The sequence below is a fragment of the Myodes glareolus genome, chromosome 25, assembly GCF_982192425.1.
Source record: "Myodes glareolus chromosome 25, mMyoGla1.1, whole genome shotgun sequence".
Lineage (NCBI taxonomy): Eukaryota > Metazoa > Chordata > Mammalia > Rodentia > Cricetidae > Myodes > Myodes glareolus.
The window spans coordinates 33,299,262-33,315,235 of record NC_142050.1 but is presented as its reverse complement, the minus strand read 5'-3'; the positions used below and the strand labels follow the sequence as shown (position 1 = coordinate 33,315,235).

Sequence of the window (15,974 nt, the reverse complement as noted above, 5' to 3'; positions counted from 1 at the left end):
TTTCTTGGTTAATGAAAAGCAAATGATTTATTGGTTAAATTATCAATCATGGAGCTCCTTGATAACAAAATAAATGGATAATTCACCAGAAACTGGCTTGAACGTAGGTTTTAATTACTTTGACAACAAAATTTAGTAACAGACATGTAACACACTCCTATTATAACTGCTAGTGAAATCAGCTGTCCAAATCCATTCATTCTTCTCTTGACAGCAGGTGGTAGCTCCCAGAGGACAGGTGGCGAGTACTAATAAAGATTGTGTTTGCTAACCTAGCACCATATTCCAGTCTTAGGACTCAGAAGGAGCTGGACGGAAGTTACAGAAGGAAGGGAAGCTGCTGGTAACCTTGACTTCTGGCCCCATGTTGGTTCTAAGGCAACAGGCAAGGTCTGAGGCTGAGGAGGAACACAGCTTTGGGGTGTGGCTATGAAGGAGGCAGGCCCCTCGGGAGGGAACTTGGGTCCAGAGCGCAGTGCTGGGCAGGCATCAGGAACTAGGGGGTTTCTTCTTGGCTTCCAGGTCCTTTTTAATTTCTTCAAGTTTTTTGGCCAGGTTTGGCATCTTAATAAGAAAAAAGGGAGCATTTAATTTAGCATCTACCTAACCAATATTCCTTCACATCTCTTCTTTTAATAATGCTTTGCAAGGTTTAGGCTTCCCCTGGAGGAGACTGGCTCAATAGTGGCATTTCTTTGCTTCACACCTGCATACAAAAGCTATCGGTGTTAAGTTTATGTTCCTTCCCTGAAAGCCAGGCCCACCTTCTCCCTTTACATACATACCCGGCCCTTCAACCCAGTATCAACTGAAAGATATACATCTATATGCAACAAATGATAAAGTAATAAAGTCCCCTGGTGTGGGAAGTCCTTCTGCATATGTGTTGCTTTTATTGGTTAATGAATAAAGCTGCTTCAGCCAGTGGCTTCGCAGAGTAGAGCAAAGCGGGAATTCCATGCAGATAAAAGGGGAAAGAAGGTGGAGTCAGAAAGACGCTATGTAGCTGCCCGAGAGAAAGATGTCCACATACTGGTACCAGTAAACCATAAGCCTTGTAGTAAAATATAAAATAATAGAAATGGGTTAATTTAAGATGTAAGAGCTAGCTAGAAATACGCTTAAGCTAACAGACCAAGTGGTGCTTTAATTAATATAGTTTCTGTATGATTATTTCAGGTCTGGGCAGCTGGGAACGAACAAGCAGCCTCCGTCAATAGTCCCTAACTAGAGATTCTAAAAATAGGAATCCTTCTGTCACACTAAGATCTTTAGTACAGAAGAAAATACAATCCCTTGTCTTTTAAAACACCTTTTAGGATTCCTATCCAGTTGTGACACCCAGTTTTCCACCCCTCATCCCTACAGGAAGGCTGATGTAACTCCCTACTCCATCAAACTATCTTCCTTACATGAGCCACACTCCAATAAACCCACATCTACTATTCTCTTGTGATGATACGGGGACATACATGCTTCTGTGAGTTCAATTATTTTTTCAACAAACAGAAAAACTTTCTATAAAATTAAGGATTCATTCTTATGGACCTCATTTATGCTAGTAGGCAAACTCCACCTTAAGGGAGAAAAATAACTATGAAACAGGTAGAGGGAGCAAGAAAGATGTGAATGTGGCTACTTACATCATAATTCTGAGCCAGATACATTCCAACGACGTTGCCCAAAGTAAATCCAAGCTGAAACAACAGAACAGGAGAGTTATACTGCAGAAAAATCCATCGTGAGTCTGCAACCAATGCCAACACACGGGCTATATCTCCCCAAGATACATGGCAGGTGGATGTTCAGGTGCTTGGTGTAGGGCTGCATACTATGATCACAGGAGTCACATTTTTCTTCTATGAAACAATCCCACACATATATGCCACACACCAAAGTTAGAAAGCCCAGAACAGAATAAATGGTGGCTGTGAGTAAGTTTCCTTATCTCCTAGAAGCCTCCATGAAGTCCTGAATGGAGGTCTAGAGACCCAGGCAAGGTTCTGATTCTGTTACCGAATGCCACTTGGGTCCTGCCAGGCCTCCTTAGCCTTATTCCCCAGGGAAAGGTGAGTACGATATCTACCCATTTCACAGCCCCACAATGCAGGACAATCAACAATCAGATGCGACAGGGAGTCAAGTCAAAGAAGGAACTCAGTTTAGTACTGTGAGCATCAGCTTATACACGTTAAGTGACATTGTGTGATGTGGGGGCACCTCCGGCCAATGAGAGACAGCCAAGCCCTCCCTCTGGTTGGAGCGGGTATCTACCTAGATTTTGCTGTCTCGTTCTCACTGGGTAGCTTTGAGACTATCCTTCAAACTCGAGCCAGGCTTTTCTCTGTCCTACTGGCCTCAAGGTACAGGTCCTAAGATAATTTTGGCCCAACATCTCCCCCTTTTTGTTTTATATCCCATCCTCCTACCTCAGTCACCAAGCCAGATAGAATACAGATCAGGGCCACCCCTATCCAGAGTTTTGGCCTGGATACCCTCAAATTGAGAGTTCATCCATGAGGTGAGATGTACCGAGCCTATCATAATGTACTCAAAGGGCCATGAGTTGTACTTGTTGTATCTGCTTTTGGAATGCTTGTTTCAGCCTTTGGAAAATGTATGGGTCAAAAAGACTATCAATAAACAAATAGTCATCGGCCCAATTAGGGAAGAGATGAGTGTGGTAAGTCATGGGGACCAATTAAATCAGGTCTCATAGTGGGTCCTTGACTTAAATGAATCAGTATCTTTTCTTAACTCATTTAGGGTTCTTGTAACTATCCTGGAGGGTCCACATAGAAGCGACATTCTTCCCCAAGTACCCTGCCAATTCCTCCCTGTTCCATAAACAGCAAGTCCAAGCCTCTCCACCCTTACTAAGGAATCCAAAGACTTTTATAAATAATGCAATGCAGTCTCTGTCTTTTCTAAGTTCACTGTCAATTGTGAGCAAATTATTCCCATTTCTTGTTGTAAAATTACCAGGGGTGAGGTGCCCAGGGCAATCCCCACCACCCCCAGCCCTATCAATGTGGTGATGGCCAGGACCCATTAGAGGCTCTTATGCCTTTGGGCCAGGAATTTTTCTTGCATGTGGTAAAGCACTTGAGGGAAAATTAATGCAAGCAGGCAAGTATCATTATGCTGAATGATCAGTAGTTCAGACAGGCAGGGAGTAACCCCCATCTCCTGGCAGATCCAAAAATACCCGTGACCTTTGGGCACCTCCATGAAGCTATTAGGCCCATTAGCCACATCACAAGTGAGGCTAAGAAGAGGGTGTCTGGTGTACGAGACACAAGCTGCATTTGACATCTGCCAAAGGGGAATAGTCAATCCGACATCTCCCCCATTTTGGGGTTTTCCCATCTACAAATATCAGCCGTATCTAGTATTTCATAACAGACATTTACCCCAAAGGCTTCAAAGTAGGGGTTAGTGGCTGCAAGCAAAGCCAACAGGCCTCAGTGGCTTCAGGGTGGGTAAGGTTTAAAGCCATAAAGGCCATCTTAATGGTCTCCATCAAAGAAGGTGAGGCTTCTAATCCCCTACATCTCTAGGAGGCTTGGTGAAGGAAACCTTAGGGGTAGATGATGGGGATGGGGGGTTGATGTATGTAAAGTTGAGGTATATACAGACATGTTCCCCATGGGCATTAGCTTGGAAGCAGGCCCCAGTAACCGAGGAGGGTCCTCAGGAAGAATCTCTATTCAAAGCATGAAGATAAGGCCATGGTCATATCCCTTTTGGTATAGCCTTAATCCTCACATCTTCTCAGATAACCAGGATAGGTCCCTCTTCTTCCTCTGATCTGTAAACCTTAGTTATCAGAGGGTTACATATAAATCAAGTGCATCTTCCATATAGGGGTTCCAGGACAGGGGTACCTGGGAGACCCTGGAGATCATTACATCTCCATGTTGTTTTATCCAATGTCCAGTTCCAGTTTGCTCCCATCCCCAGGAAGAACAACAGTAATCAGAAGAGCCTCCCGCTCCCGCAGTTTCTAATAGCTGAGGCTCAACTATGTTCACAGCAGCATTGTTTGTCACAGCCAGAACCTGGAAACAACCTAAATGTCCCTTGAACAAAGAATGGATTAGGAAAATGTGGTACATTTACACCATGGAGTACTACACAGCAGAAAAAATAATGACATCTTGAAACTTGCAGGCAAATGGATGGAGCTAGAAAACATCATATTGAGTGAGGTAACCCAGACAAGAAAGACAAATATCATATGTACTCACTCATAAGTGGTTTTTAAACATAAAGTGAAGAAAACCAGCTTACAAATCACAGTCCCAGAGAACCTAGACAACCTAAGAGAGACATACATAGATCTAATCTACATGGTTAGTAGAAAAAGACAAGATCTCCTGAGTAAACTGGGAGCATGGGGACCATGGGAGAGGGTTGAAGGGAAGGGAAGAGGCAGGGAGGGGGGACAGAAAAAAATGTATAGATCAAAAAAATAAAATAAAATAAAATGAAAATAAAGGGACTCTTAGAGTTGAGTGTCTCCATATTTCAAAAGAACAATAGTGGTCTGCCCAGGGTTATTCACAAAAGCAGCACAAGACAACTTGAGTTACTCGGAAACTCAGATCACAAGGGCAGACAGAACAGGAGACTCTGACACATGGCTGGGCAGAGCACAATGCCAAGGGCGGGGACCAGCGGGCAGGACACTAGAGGTCTGTGGGAACATGGCTCCCACTCAAGGACAACAGGGACAAGAACAACTTTTAGAGAGCTGGAAATGCTTATCCCGCTGGGTGAGAACTTTCCTGAGAATTTAGAGTACTCTACACACAAATGAGAAAGTTTCTCAGCTCTTACATTTTAATGAAGGTAATTCTGTTTTTCCCAGTGACTTTTTACTTCAGAGTTCCCAACTGCAGGCTAATTTCTAACTTACTACTTTCAAAGCGGCATCTACCTTTTCCCCCATCATTTTGTTTAAACAGTGTTGCTTCTGCTCCATCTCAATAGAGAAGTCAAACAGAAGTCAAAACTGCACTTACTACGTCATCAATCACACATGAGCTATCTACCTAATTTTCCACCTAGATGCAGAGAGACAAGGATACTGATGGGGTCCTGGAGAGATGGCTCAGCAGCTGAGAGCACATACTACCACTCTTGCAGAGGACCAGAGATCAGTTCCCCTCACTCAAGTTAGGCAGCTCACAACCGAGTCCAGCACCAGGGAACCAACCTTATTCTGCCGTCTGCGGGCATCCACACCTCAGTGTACACACTGCCACCTCCAATAAAAACAGTAAAATAAACCCTACAGGGGAAAACCACAACTGGGTCTTTCCTCTACTTAACCTTTGAAATATAAACGAGGCTACCTAGTTTCTAATCGCTGACCATTTTCTGATGCTTTTTAAAAATCATTAGCAACGTGGCACCAAGAAGCAGAATTACTTTTTTTCCCCCTCTAGTAGATTGAAACCATAAGCTCTTGAAAACCAGAAAGATCGTTAAATTTGAGACAAAATTTAAGAGCAAAAAATTTTTTAAAAAATCCCTTGACGATACTAATCCTAATATCTAACAACAGGAAAATGGGGCCGAGAAGATGTCAAGAAACGATAGCACTAGAACTCTGGTTGTCTGAGCCATCTGTGCCTTCAGGTGAGCCGCTCAGCCTGCCCCAGCTTTGCTGAGCCTCCTGGACTCTTAAAATAGCCAAATACTGACTTAAAATTCTTGGTTCTTACTATGTATGTCTCAAAATAAACACAGGCTAGCTAGTGTGGCTCTATCTTGGCAACGTCACCAAGCACTGGAGCACAAGAGAAGGGAACAGTTATTTTAAAACACAAAACAAAACAAAACCCATGGGCCTCTATAAACAACACCCTGTTCCAGCTTCAGAATACTACCAGATTCTGACACTGACAATAAGAGATTTCAAACACGGTTCGTACACAGCACAATCTGAGAAGGGTCACTCATTCAGAGACAGGAGGGTCAGGAAAACATGCACGTTGTTCAGCAGCTGACAACAGGCAGCAACAGGTAGGAAAAGTTAAATCTAAACGTGACCTCTGGCCTCTTACGTTCACATGTACAGGCAAGCAGACCTGTATATATCCATGTGTACATACACTACACACACAAAATAAATAATTTTAAATGTCTGCCTTTCAAATAATACCATCAAAAAGAAAGCACAAACCAGAGAATAGAATTATTTGCAAATCAGGTATCTGTTAGCATTTGTATCTAAAACAAAGATCTTTCACAATTAAGTGACGGAGAAACACAGTTCAATTTTTAAAAAAAATGGGCAAAAGCTTTGAGTGGTTTTCTCCAGAGGAAGCACACAGTCAACAAGCCCATGAGATGTCTGACATCAGTTAGTTGTTGAGGAAAAGCAAATTAAAACCATGAAGAACCATGACACATCCACTAAGATGGCTTTATTGAAATGAAAAACAAAAACAAAAACAGAGGACACGCAGCCCCCACCCCGCAGCACAGAACAGCAGGCACGACTTCAGTGAACCAATGTGGTAGAGATGGGAAGAGAATACACAGAGGAGAGGTGCGTGCTGTGGAACTAGAACAGGCAGATAAAGTGGGGCCTGCGCAGCCACTGAGGCCATGCCTAGCTCCCGGGCCCTACTGCAGCCTATGTTGATGTCTGTGGCCCATGATGCCACCAAGGGCCATTCAGATGTCCGTGGCCTATGCCACCAGAAGTCATGGTCCTACTGCAGCCAGGGTCTATGTTGATGCCTGTGGCCAGTGTTAACACCAAAGGTCATGCGGATGTCTGGAGTCTGGGTTGCCACCAGGGGCCATACTGATCTGAGTGACTTGTGCTGCCACCTGAGTCCATGGTGATTTCCAGACCTGGGTTGCTGCTGGGGGCCATGTCTGGGTTGGTCTGAGGCCTGCATTACCACCAAAGGCCATTCAGGTGTCTGTGGTCTGGGCTACTGCTCGAAGCTATGTAGCATAGTGCTGGCTGGCCCGGGCCTTCACTGGTCACAGAGGGCTAGCCCTGCTCCTCACAGGCTACCACATGAAAGAGTTGGCCACAGCAGCAGTGTGGGCAGTAGTGGGAATGCAGGGAAGCTCACTGAGGGAGGGACAGTTCAGCAGAGACCCAGGTTGATCAGTTCAGCCACCACCGAAGCCCAGATCCAGGGCCACCTAACACCTACCCCATCTATGAGCTGCAAGAGCACATGAAGGGGCAGGTCCTACAGAACCACGGCTACAGATCTCCGCGACAGCCCCAACAGCAGGACACCCGAGGACACAGGGACAGGAGATAGACCAGTGACTGTCTGGGTTGGAGAGGGGGTGAGAAATGAATCCTAACATGATACAGCTCCGTTTTTATACAAAACAAGACAGATGATGGCTACACAATCACTAGGCACACTAGAACCACCAAATTACAGACATTAGATGGGAATTTTTTGTCTCAAAGCCATAAAACAAAACAGAGAGAGAGAGAGAGAGAGAGAGAGAGAGAGAGAGAGAGAGAGAGAGAGAGAGCGCACTAAAATCTGGTAAAATAATGTCAGCTACCTGGGATGAAATAGAAGAAACCAGAGACAACTTCACGGTTTCCACACTGGACTTTGTTAGAAAGAATGAAATGCCAGAGGAGCAAACAAAAGCCAGTCAAATAAATGGTACAGCCTGCACTAAGAAATCTAAAAATATTCTCCATGTACTTTTTTTTTTTAACACATGAACAGATAGGCCCACAATGCTTTATCGCACCGAGTGTAAAAAGAACAAAGACTATTCCAAATCGGAGGCAGCTGCCATTTGCTCAAGCTCTCCTTCAGAAAGCTGTTGTGTCTGGAGGTCAGCAAAGGAAGCTACAGCATTTATCCGGGGAGGGCTCCTGGCACGAGCCCAAAGTGGCTGACAAGTCCAAACTATGACTCACCAAATTATATTTTCAAAAATAACATAGCCAGGCCCACACTTACTGACAAGGGTTTAAGGATCTATAAAGAAGGTTCAGCGGCTCAGAGCATGTAACTATTCTTGCAGAGGATGAGAGTTCAATTCCTAGCACCACATCAGGCAGCTCACAACTGCCTATAACTCACCAGGGAATCTAACACCTCTACACACACACACACAAACACACACACTTAAAATAACAAAAATATTTAAAAAAAATATTAAGCGACCAGGCGGTGGTGACGCACACCTTTAATCCCAGCACTCGGGAGGCAGAGGCAGGCGGATTTCTGTGAGTTCGAGGCCAGTCTGGTCTACAAGAGCTAGTTCCAGGACAGGCTCCAAAGCTACAGAGAAACCCTGTCTCAAAAAACAAACAAACAAACAAAAATATTATGCAAATATAGCTACACGCTAGCATTGAAAAGGAAGCCTAAAAATATTTGGTCTACGGTGAGAACATCTATATCTCAAAACTATACATTAACTAACTAGAATCAATAAAAAGAGAAGTTGATAACAGTATTTAAAGCTTATTTATTTTTATCTGAATGGGTGTTCTGCCTACATTTCAGTGGTGCCCACAGAGGCTAAAATTCCAAGTAGTAGTGATGATGAGAACCACTCTGTGTGTGTGCAACAGATCAAATGCGCACCCTTTGGAAGAACAGCCAGTGCTCTACAGCCAAGGTGTCTCTCCAGCCCTGGGAACAGTACTCTTAGAAAGAAGACATGAGAAGGCCTTCCAAGGAGGCATGTACCCATGCCACCATTTCTGTGTCTTACTGTTTTAACTTGATGTGAAGACTATCACAAGAAGTTTAGTGGCTACTTCAAGCAGTGAAAATATCCATATTCTATGCATCAAAATAAAACCCTGCTAGGCTAGGGATAAAAACTAAAACCCTTCTGTGCTTCCTAGAAAAGCATTTTCTTAAGAGGTGAGCTACGGCTGGGTGCAGTAGCACATGTCTTTAGTTCCAGCATTCAGGAGGCAGAGGCAGGCGGATCTCTGTGAGTCGGAAGCAAGCCTGGACTACAGAGGGAGCTCCAGGATAGTAAGGGCTATACAGAGAAACCCTGTCTTGGAAAACCAAAAGAGGTAAGCTATGTTTTATATTCAGTAATACTGCTTAGATTATAAACAAAAAAAGAAAAAGAAAAATCATTAACTCCTTAAGTATGCCAACATTCAACAGGGGCTCCTGAAAATCCTCTGGGAAGGATGTACTTGTCCTTCTCAAAGAAGTTGGTGCAAATATTTAACTATCTTATAACCAAAAGTAATAATGGGGCTGGAGAGATGGTTCAGAGGTTAAGAGCACTGACTGCTCTTCCAGAGGTCCTGAGTTCAATTCCCAGAAACCACATGGTGGCTCACAGCCATCCATAATGAGATCTGGTGCCCTCTTCTGGCATGCAAGCATCATACATGGAAGGGATGTTGTATACATAATAAATAAATAAATCTTTAAAAAAAAAAAAAAAACAAAAACCAAGGGCTGGAGAGATGGCTCAGGGGTTAAGAGCACTGCCTACTGTTCCAGAGGGCCTGAGTTCAATTCCCAGCAACCACATGGTGGCACACAACCACCTATAGTAAGATCTGGTGTCCTCTTCTGGCCTGCAGAACACTGTATACATAATGAATAAATAAATCTTTAAAAAAAAAAAAGATTTGCCTTGTAGGGGGAAAAAAATCTTAAAAAAAAAAGTAATAAAGAAGTGAAAAGGGAAGACCTAAAATTAATGAAGGGACCCATTCCAGGGCACCCCACACACTAACATCTGTAGCTGTTCAAGCTGGTTATTCAACTGCACAGAACCCACCCCACCCCCGACACTCTAACCCCCTAGACTACTCAGTGCCTACTGCCATGTAAGGCCACAGACAGTCCACCCCACTGTACTGCTTAGGAATGACAAGGACAAATGGTACACATGCAATACATACACAGTTATTTCCTAGTGTTTCCCATCCACAGATGGGCCCAGCAATATGAAGAACTGACTGTAACTGTCTTAGTCACTAAGTATTGACTAAGACCCTTGCATGTCCCCGCACTAAATCCTTATCAGGGAGGGAGGATAGGCAGCAGCATGTCGCTCAGGCTGGAGAGCCCGCCTAGCTCACAACCTCAAGTCCACAGCAGCCAGCTAGTGCAGCAGCTCCCAGAGCAGAGTGGAGAGAACTCACCGGGCGGCACTGCTGAAGGAGGCAAGCCTCGCTGGTCACACGCAGACCTTATGGCCTACGTGAAAGGAAGCACCTGCCTCTTTCATTAACTCTTACAACCTTATAAAACTATTATTGCCCAGATCTACGCTGGGAAAACTCAAGCACAGAGCAATGAAAGATCCTGGGCAAGACTACACAGCAGGCCTGGCCTGGAAAATGGCTCCGCAGGTAAATGCCCTTGCCACCAAGCCTGGCAACCTGAGTTCAATACCCAGAACCCATATGGAGGAAGAAGAAACAACTCCTGAAAGCTGTCCTCTGACCTCTTCATGTGCATGCCCCCACAGCAGAGACATGTGCAGAGACAGATAGAGACATATATGCAGAGATAGATAAATAGACAGACAGATAGACAGATGTGATTTAAGAAAGAAATTTACTGTACAGAAGATGCACCTACTATATCACATGACTTTAAGAAAAGATTACATAAACAAGTGAATATACATGTCAAGCATATGATACCAACAATGAAACAGTTTTAATGAATAAAATGAATAAAAGAAAAAATCAAAGATTATGTCAATGTTTCAAACGTGGGAGTTAAATGTGGGGACAGGATTGGGAACGCAGGAAGGAACAGTCAATCCAGATGAGTAGGGTCTGAGAGAACGGTGAAGAGACGGCTGGCAGTTGACAGAAGGATCTGGAACACACAGAAAAGGCCTCAAGGTAGTCAAGGAAGCTGTCAGTGAAGACTGGAAGGTGACAGCTTGATAAAGAACGCATTCCCTAAGGGTAACAGAGAGAGCACAGTGGCACAAGAGCTTGAGCTGGCTTGAGCTGGCCACAGCAACCAAGAGCAGAGGGAGGCAGCCAGGAGAAACAGCAAAGATTAGAGAGGCAAGGAGTGGCCCATCTGCTGCACCCAGATACGTCCACTCTCCGAGAACAGTGGCCAGTCGCCCTCACTCTGCAATTACGAGTTTTAACACGACAGAACCCAGGCAGTACAGTACACAGGCCCCAAAGCTGAAAGGACACCGGTGAGGAAGATGTGAGTTAATGGCTGCTGGGGGCTCAAGAGGTACGAGGGTCAGACACTGTAGTAGGTGCCGAGAACCGGGTACGAGGGTCAGACGCTGCAGCAGAGCCACAGGTGCCATGAATCTAGTACGAGGGTCAGACACTGTAGCAGAGCCACAGGTGCCCTGAGCCGCCACCGCAGGGCTCACAGTCGAGCGCCCATCTAAGTGTTCCCTGAAATAACTACAGCCAAGCTGGGGGCAAGGTGTGAATGAAGCGTGGAAAGAGGGCTGATGAGTGGCAAGGTGTGAATGAAGCGTGGAAAGAGGGCTGATGAGTGCCCATTTTAACCTGAAGGGAAACGGACACTCGAGCAACACAATCATATGCACAAGTTTTTCGATACCCCCCTAGGCAACAACCGAGGACACATTTCAGAGGGTTACAAAGTGTGCCGCGGAAGGTCACAAACTGAGACTGGGTTCCTTCACACCCAACCCTCTCCAAATTCCCATTTCTGATCCTGACACAAGATGGGGCAGTATCTCTAGCTCTAGTAAGTGCTATCGTTAAAGTGTTTATGTATTTCCTCCTTTTGAAACCTCACAAGGTGCAAACTGAACCACAGAAAATTTAAATGATTTGCCCAACCTCCGTCGTTTAACAATAGGGTACAAATTCAAGTGTGATTCTGAAGTCTAAACTTTTTCCCCCCAAGACAGGGTTTCTCTATGTAGCCCTGGCTGTCCTGGAACTCTCTCTGTAGACCAGGCTGGCCTCGAACTCAGAGATCCACCTGCCTCTGCCTTGGGAGTGTTGGGACTAAAGACGTGCACCACCACTACCCTGTGATGGGATCTAAACTCTTAAGCATTAGGCCATGATGGCCAGTGTTTCCTAGATGAAAGGGTTAATGTAAAGAGCAAGATCTGCAGAAGTTAACAGTGTTTGACCAAGTCTACAACATGAAAGTAGATTCCACCTCTGCCCACCATTTTTCCCCAACAGAAGCAATGAAGGGGAGACAGACCCAGGACAAGAGAACACCAGTGACTGGGTACCCAGTTACACCTGTGCTAAGCATCTAACGGTCGGCTTCAACATCTCTCCTTAAATGCTGAAAAACTTGAATTCCCAAATCAAAACCCACGTTAGTATAGGGCAGTTTAGTCCCACACCAAATACACCACCCATTCAGCAAAAGCACGTAAAATGTGGTTGAAACTGAATTAATGTTCTCCCTAGTTAGCAATGAGCATCGGATGCAATGGAAGGGCCGGTCATATCATCTTACACTAGTTGGCTGATACTGCTTTTAAAAGCGATTCCTAACAAGTAAACGACAGTTAATGACTCCTAGCTCCTCAGCTAACACACAGTTAGGACACTGGAGAAACCCCCAGAGGCATGAGAGACGCAGACTTGTCTGTGGGCCAGTTTATGCCAACAATCCAGTTTGGGCTAACTGGATTAAGAGCAACTCCTTCCCCGAGCACCAGGTGGCCACTGACCATGGGAAAGAGAGAGGACATCTGCTTTATTAGAATTAGAGGATGAAACACTAAGTTGGAAAACTTGCATGTGAGAACTGGACGGGCAACTTCTCCTGCCATCCTCAACGGGCAATTTTTGAAATACCTGATGTTTGCCAGGAAACGTGCTCATTCAAAACGGAGAACTGTTTTTGATTTTCATTTTACACTCCCCTCCTCAAAAAGAGGAATTCTATTAAGAGCTACTTGTAGATCAATCTGCCTCATTCGTCAAAGCGTGCAAACTGTCCAGGTCTGAAGAGGGCTCCGTGAGTCTCTCGCTCCAGTCTCGTGAGCTGGCTGACTAATACATGACTTGTGACAGGCACTCTTAGGGCCTCAAAACTGCCAACTATCAGGCCGAGCATGGGATGGGGGTCGGGAGGAGGAGGGGGGAGGGGGACAGGAGGCAAATCATTAAGGACCTCTCTGACCAAACTTTTACTAACTAGGATTACGCAATGAGCTCACAGTCAGTGGCTTTGAAAACGCATCAATCTCCCCCCGACACCTCAAAGTTTTCAGAACTTGAATGACGGCACAGAAACCCACGGAAAGGCTCAAAGGACTTGGGACAAGGCAGGAGGTGAGCCGCGCGAGCTACCCCGAGGGGCGACCGTCGGCTCGAGCCCCAAGTTCAGAGCCGTACACCGCCGACCCGGGACCCCCGAGAGGACGAGGCGACCGATCCTCGAAGGCTCCACTCACCAGGAACTGGAGCATGATGTCGGTAGGGAGGGCGAGGAGGGTGTGAAAGGGGCTTCACTCCAGCTCCGCTCCCGTACTCCTCCCCAGCGCGAGGGCGGAACCCGCCGGCAGGTTCCGGTTTACGCCCCGCCCCGCCCTCTCTATGCCCGGAAGCGACTTGCGGTGCCGCAGCGCCCCCTGACAGTCATCGCGAGAAGCAGTGCAAGCCTAGTCTTAGAACTAAGGCCTCTGTAAAACTGAGGCCCAGGAATTGAAGTTCTTTTAATCACGCTGGCAATTGTGACAGCACAGTCGGACTTGGGGCTTCCTGGCCTACTCAACCAAGATGAGGGTGAGGTGGCGGGTCCCATGCCAGGTGAGCAGCTGACTCTTTGCAAAGAGTCACGCTAGTCGCCCCCACAGTGGACTCTCAGACGGAAGCGGGGGGGGGGGGAAAAGGGCCCATTTTTCAAAAGCCCACAGATGTGCTGTGCTGCCTAATTCAGCGCAGTCCTCAGACCCATGATAGAGGACGGAGAGAGATCTTCGGAGTCTGGCACAGCTGGATCGAAGTAGCGATTGCTGGCAGCCACCAGCAACTGCCTAATCTATCTGAAGTTCACTAATGGCCTAAGTGGAGCTTGCATCAGCTATACGTATGTGGAATTGAGCTATAGGAGCCCTCCTCCCAGTCCATCCACTCTGGCCCTGTTTACTGCTGGTCGCCTCCTTCATACACAAACACAAGGAGAGCACCATTCGCACTTTGCTCTCAGTCTTCAAATTCAATTTCATCTGCCTAAGTGAAACTCTGGTTTCAAATAACAGAAAAACAAATCTGAAGCTGGGTCTATTGGTGCATGCCTATACTCTCAGCACTGAGGAGTCAAAGCAGAGGACTTGAGGCAAGTTCAGAGTCAGCATGCTAGACACGGCATGTTCTTAAGTCCATCAAAGCTAGACAGCAGGATCGTGTCTTAGAAAAATAACCAGGAGGGCTGGAGAGATGGTTCAGTGGTTAAGAGCATTGCCTGCTCTTCCAAAGGTCCTGAGTTCAATTCCCGGAAACCACATGGTGGCTCACGACCATCTGTAATGAGGTCTGGTGCCCTCTTCTGGCCTGCAGACATACAGACAGAATATACATAATAAATAAATAAATAAATAAATAAATAAATAATTAAAAAAAGAAAAGAAAAGAAAAATAACCAGGAAAACAAATTATATTAGCTTAAGCCAAATGGGAGTACATTGCACAGATATAGAAAAAGTATCATGGATATTCTAAGATTTATTAGTTTTATGATTGCTGTGCCTGCATATGTGAAGATGCACCAAGTGTGTGCCCAGAGCCCTTTCAGGTCAGAAGAGGCCATTGGATCCCCTGGAAGTGGAGTTGTGGATGGTGGTTAGCCACCATATGGTTACTCAAAACTGAACCTGGGTATTCTGGAAGGAAAGTGCTCTTAACTCCCGCCCCCAGTCATCTCTCCAGCCCTCTATCAGAAGTCTCTCTCCGTCTCTGCTTTTCTCCATCCAACTGCTTCATTGCTTCTCTCACTCTCCCTCCTCCTCCCCACTCAGCTCTGCTAAACTGACAAAAGATCTGGTTAGAGAAAAACAATTAGATAAAATATAGAGATTATACACCATCAAGGAAAAGATGGATAGATTTGGCATACTAAAATGTGTAAAAATTGAGAAAAATAACCTAGTTAAGTAAATATCTGCAGAGAAAATGGGGGGGACATTCTCAATTTACTATATAATTATTTCCTACCTTTAAAAAATGATAACCCAGTGTAGGTAGTTTTATATCTTGACACAAGCTAGCGTCATCAGGAGCCTCAGTTGAGAAAATGTCTCCTTAAGAGCCAGCTGTAATGCCTGATGGTGATGGCACACCCCTTTAATCCCAGCACTCTGGAGGCAGATGCAGCTGGATCTCTGTGAGTTCAAGGCCAGCCTGGTCTACAGCATGAGTTCCAGGTCAGCCAGGACAACACAGAGAAACTTGTCTTGAAAGAAAAAAAAAATGCATTAGGGCATTTTCTTAATAAGCAACTGATGAAAGAGAACCCAGCCCACTGTGGGTGGTGCCATCCCAGGGCTGGTGGTCCTGGGTTCTATAAGAAAGCAGATTAAGCAAACCATGAGGAATGTGTAGTAAGCAGTATTCCTCCATAGTCTCTGCATCAGCTCCTGACTACAGGTCCCTGCCCTATTTGAGTCCCTGAACTGACTTCCTTAAATGATGAACAGTTGTGTGGAAGTATAAGCCATATAAATCTTTTCTTCCCAACGTGCCTTTTTGTCACGGTGTTTTATCACAGCAATAGAAGCCCAAAGTAAGACAAGTTGGTACCAGGATAACGGGGTATTGCTGTGACAGACCCGAGTATGAGTTTTGAGAACTGTGGAAGGACTTGGGAACTTTGTGCAAGAAAAGCCATTGAGTCTTCAGTGCTCAGTGAGCTGCTCTGTATGACTTGGAAGATAAGAATGTTGAGGGCAATGCAGACAATGGAGGATTGGCTTGTGAAGTTTCAGAGGGAAGTTTAAAGATTCTCTCGGGGCTGTTTGCTATTTTGAATTAAGAT

General features: G+C 45.4%; 1 protein-coding gene across 2 annotated transcripts; it reads right to left on the bottom strand.

Annotated features, from left to right (window-relative positions):
- On the bottom strand, positions 1-13,342 carry Stmp1 (short transmembrane mitochondrial protein 1). Of its 2 annotated transcripts, none has more exons than XM_087901871.1 (3): positions 12,794-12,835; positions 1,640-1,697; positions 1-599 (listed from the first exon to the last, which is right to left on the bottom strand). In XM_087901871.1, exons 1-3 carry the CDS (start codon positions 12,818-12,820, stop codon positions 490-492), a joined length of 195 nt encoding a protein of 64 aa, XP_087757997.1. In that variant the 5' UTR covers positions 12,821-12,835; the 3' UTR covers positions 1-489. The 2 variants fall into 2 exon arrangements, 1 of the variants encoding a protein (XP_087757997.1); XR_015736704.1 differs by having other exon boundaries at positions 482-564; positions 1,644-1,697; positions 12,794-13,342.
- Positions 13,343-15,974: the final 2,632 nt, after the last annotated feature.

Bases quoted from the DNA above. Each gene is read 5' to 3' on its own strand.
- Stmp1 (XM_087901871.1), bottom strand. From the start codon at position 12,820: ATGAGCACGTTTCCTGGCAAACATCAG. The intron at 1,698-12,793 runs GTATTTCAAAAA...CTGTTGTTTCAG, and splicing joins CGTTTCCTGGCAAACATCAG to CTTGGATTTACTTTGGGCAA. The intron at 600-1,639 runs GTAGCCACATTC...TTGGTTAGGTAG, and splicing joins GGCTCAGAATTATGATGTAA to ATGCTAAATTAAATGCTCCC.